The sequence below is a fragment of the Pecten maximus genome, unplaced genomic scaffold, assembly GCF_902652985.1.
Source record: "Pecten maximus unplaced genomic scaffold, xPecMax1.1, whole genome shotgun sequence".
Taxonomy (NCBI): domain Eukaryota; kingdom Metazoa; phylum Mollusca; class Bivalvia; order Pectinida; family Pectinidae; genus Pecten; species Pecten maximus.
The window spans coordinates 2,723-6,155 of NW_022981910.1; the positions used below are offsets into that span (position 1 = coordinate 2,723).

Consider the following 3,433-nt stretch of genomic DNA (forward strand, 5'->3'; position numbering starts at 1 on the left):
TACAGGCTACACAACTGAATCATAATGCCTTCTATAGTTAAGAACAATTAACACCAACGACCAATTCATCAAATACCTTCTACACATGCATGCCTACGACAGGTAAGGCTGGTTCACAGAATTTTATAATACAATATAAACCAATTTGGATTCAGTTTGGTTTTTCGGAATTCAGAGTGATCTGTCATAAGAATTTGTTTATTACTACAATAAAGAAGGATCAGATCTGAACATTTTGCCATTTCGTTCGGTATCCACAGATGATCGGTTTTCAGAAATTGCACTTTATGATTGACATCAAAATCAAGTAGTGGCATTCATAGCACTATGACTGTCACTATGTAGTTAGTAAATACAGTAATACATGTTTACTCCATATTCATGCTTAATACACAAAATCAGGTCCGTAATGTCTGAACAATGTCTTATTTTCTATGTTTGGAACAAATTTCTTCATGATATTCAAACTTCACAAATGCAACAAGGCAATGAAAATCTGGAATAAACATGGTTTACTTATGGAATTAGTAAACATAAAAACATTAAAACATATAATAATGATCTACTTACCACTCTTCTTTATCCTGATTATTCCACAAACAATCAGGATTGTCAGGACAATCACTGCCAACAGTGCAATAATGACAACCACAATGAAACCAATGATAGCTAGGATCAGGCCAGTATGTTCTGCAACAGAAATGGAGGATCATAAACAAATTTCATATGTTGGCGGGTAGTGTCTGCAACAAAACACATAGGATGGTCAAAAACAGCGAGGGAAACTTTGATGTAAATTTCAAATGTAGGCCAGTATAGAGTCTTTAACAAAACAATGGAGGCTTGATGTAAACTTCAATTTGATGTAAACTTCAAATGTAAGTCAGTAGTCTGTAACAAAACAATGGAGGTTTGATGTAAAGTTCAATGGAGGGTCAAAAACAGTTTGCGAAGGCATGTTTGATGTATTCTTCTAATTTTCATTCATATTTTAATATTGTAATAATTTGATAATCTCTAAAATTATTTGATATTCATTTTCTTTTGTCTTGACATTATTAACTTAAAAGGAACTGCATGTAGGACCAAGCATCAAGTAATATCAGTCGATAGAAACAAAAGCGTTTCGAAGGAAACAGTTGAGTCTATCCGGTGAATATCCGTTGTATGTTTCACTGCTATATTAATGTGCAGAAAAACTGTTTAATTACAAACAATAAGATATTATGCAATTGTTTAAATTTGTTTGATATCTACACATATGTGAAATATATAATATAGCTAGATTCAAGTTAAAAACACCATTTTTTTTTTGTCTGGACATCTTAACCAATCGGCCACTGCGGCCCCCTAAACAGATGAGAATGAGATGAGTTTACAGTAACTTACCTTTGTCATTGGTCGAGTTACAGCCTTTACAGACGATAAAACCGACTATACCGAGAATGACACCAATGACAACGACCACTGTTATCACGATATCAGCTACAAACAAGACGCTCACACTGATCTCTGAAATTGAGAAATAAGGAACGTTAGAGAAGGGTAACCTGCTAAAGACAGATCTCGTAGGAGGAGAAACAATACATAACGTTAGAGAAGGGTAACCTACTAAAGACAGATCTCCGAGGAGGAGAAACAAACAATACATAACGTTAGAGAAGGGTAACCTACTAAAGACAGATCTCCGAGGAGGAGAAACAATACATAATGTTAGAGAAGGGTAACCTACTAAAGACAGATCTCTGAGGAGGAGAAACAATACATAACGTTAGAGAAGGGTGACCTACTAAAGACAGATCTCCGAGGAGGAGAAACAAACAATACATAACGTTAGAGAAGGGTAACCTACTAAAGACAGATCTCCGAGGAGGAGAAACAAACAATACATAATGTTAGAGAAGGGTGACCTACCAAAGACAGATCTCTTAGGAGGAGAAACAAACAATACATAACGTTAGAGAAGGGTAACCTACTAAAGACAGATCTCCGAGGAGGAGAAACAAACAATACATAAAGCTAGAGAAGGGTAACCTACTAAAGACAGATATCCGAGGAGGAAAAACAAAAATACATAACGTTAGAGAAGGGTAACCTACTAAAGACAGATCTCCGAGGAGGAGAAACAATACATAACGTTAGAGAAGGGTTACCTACTAAAGACAGATCTCCGAGGAGGAGAAACAATACATAATGCTAGAGAAGGGTAACCTACTAAAGACAGATCTCCGAGGAGGAGAAACAAACAATACATAACGTTAGAGAAGGGTAACCTACTAAAGACAGATCTCTGAGGAGGAGAAACAATTTAATACATAACGTTAGAGAAGGGTAACCTACTAAAGACAGATCTCCGAGGAGGAGAAACAAACAATACATAACGTTAGAGAAGGGTAACCTACTAAAGACAGATCTCTGAGGAGGAGAAACAATACATAACGTTAGAGAAGGGTAACCTACTAAAGACAGATCTCTGAGGAGGAGAAACAATACATAACGTTAGAGAAGGGTAACCTACTAAAGACAGATCTCTGAGGAGGAGAAACAATACATAACGTTAGAGAAGGGTAACCTACTAAAGACAGATCTCCGAGGAGGAGAAACGATGGAAAAATTACTAACTCAAGTGAAAGAAATACTATACACAGCGACTCCTCATTGTGTAACCTCTATGTCCAGCATATATTACGATATGATATATATGTAACCCTTGTAAATACTAGCTACAATATACCGCTCGGCTAGAGTGATCTTCTCTATAGCTCGCTTGCTTAAGCAAAAGACTAGTAAGCCAGAGGTCCTAAGTTCGATCCCTAGCAGAGGCAGTGATTTTTAATTAATCATGCGCTCTGTTACATTGGTGCCCATGTATGGACTTAGCTAGGATTCAAATACTTATTGCTGCTTGCGAAAGCATCGCTGTTACCCCTGGAAACTCAAGGATGAGTTCTTTCCTGGAGGGGGAGTATGTAACCCTGGTAAATACTAGCCGCAATATACCGCTCGGCTAGAGAGATCTCTTCTTTATCTCGATTGGTTGAGCGTAAGACTTTTAAGTAGGTAAGCTAGAGGTCCCAAGTTTGATCCCTAGCGGAGGTAGTGATTTAAATTTAACTAATCATGCGCTTTGTTACAAATGTATCACACCAAAAATAGCCATACTTACCTTTTTTAACATGCTTTGCTTTTTTATCTTCTGAAATCAAAGAAAAGTAAAACATATTACCTTGTTGATTACTATAACCACAAGCATCTGCTTCTTGTTAGTATTTATAGAAAAAATATCAGCCCTACTCTTACTACATCAACAACGTGTAACACTCGACAAGTTGAGAGTGCGGCCAGGGTGAGCTTCGATTCACTTTGAATTAAAGTTCAATCTGAATAAAATATCAAATGCACACAAACTTCAGTAACATACCTTGGTATAAAA

At 36.7% G+C, this 3,433-nt stretch overlaps 1 protein-coding gene across 1 annotated transcript; it reads right to left on the minus strand.

The window, feature by feature from the left end:
- Positions 1 to 570: 570 nt before the first annotated feature.
- Positions 571 to 3,196, minus strand: LOC117320303 (the record flags this gene model as incomplete). Its single annotated transcript, XM_033874915.1, is given in 3 exon segments — positions 571 to 690; positions 1,390 to 1,512; positions 3,167 to 3,196. Coding segments are annotated over 3 exon segments (273 nt in total), but the record flags the coding sequence as incomplete, so codon positions are not given.
- Between the last annotated feature and the right edge of the window lie 237 nt (positions 3,197 to 3,433).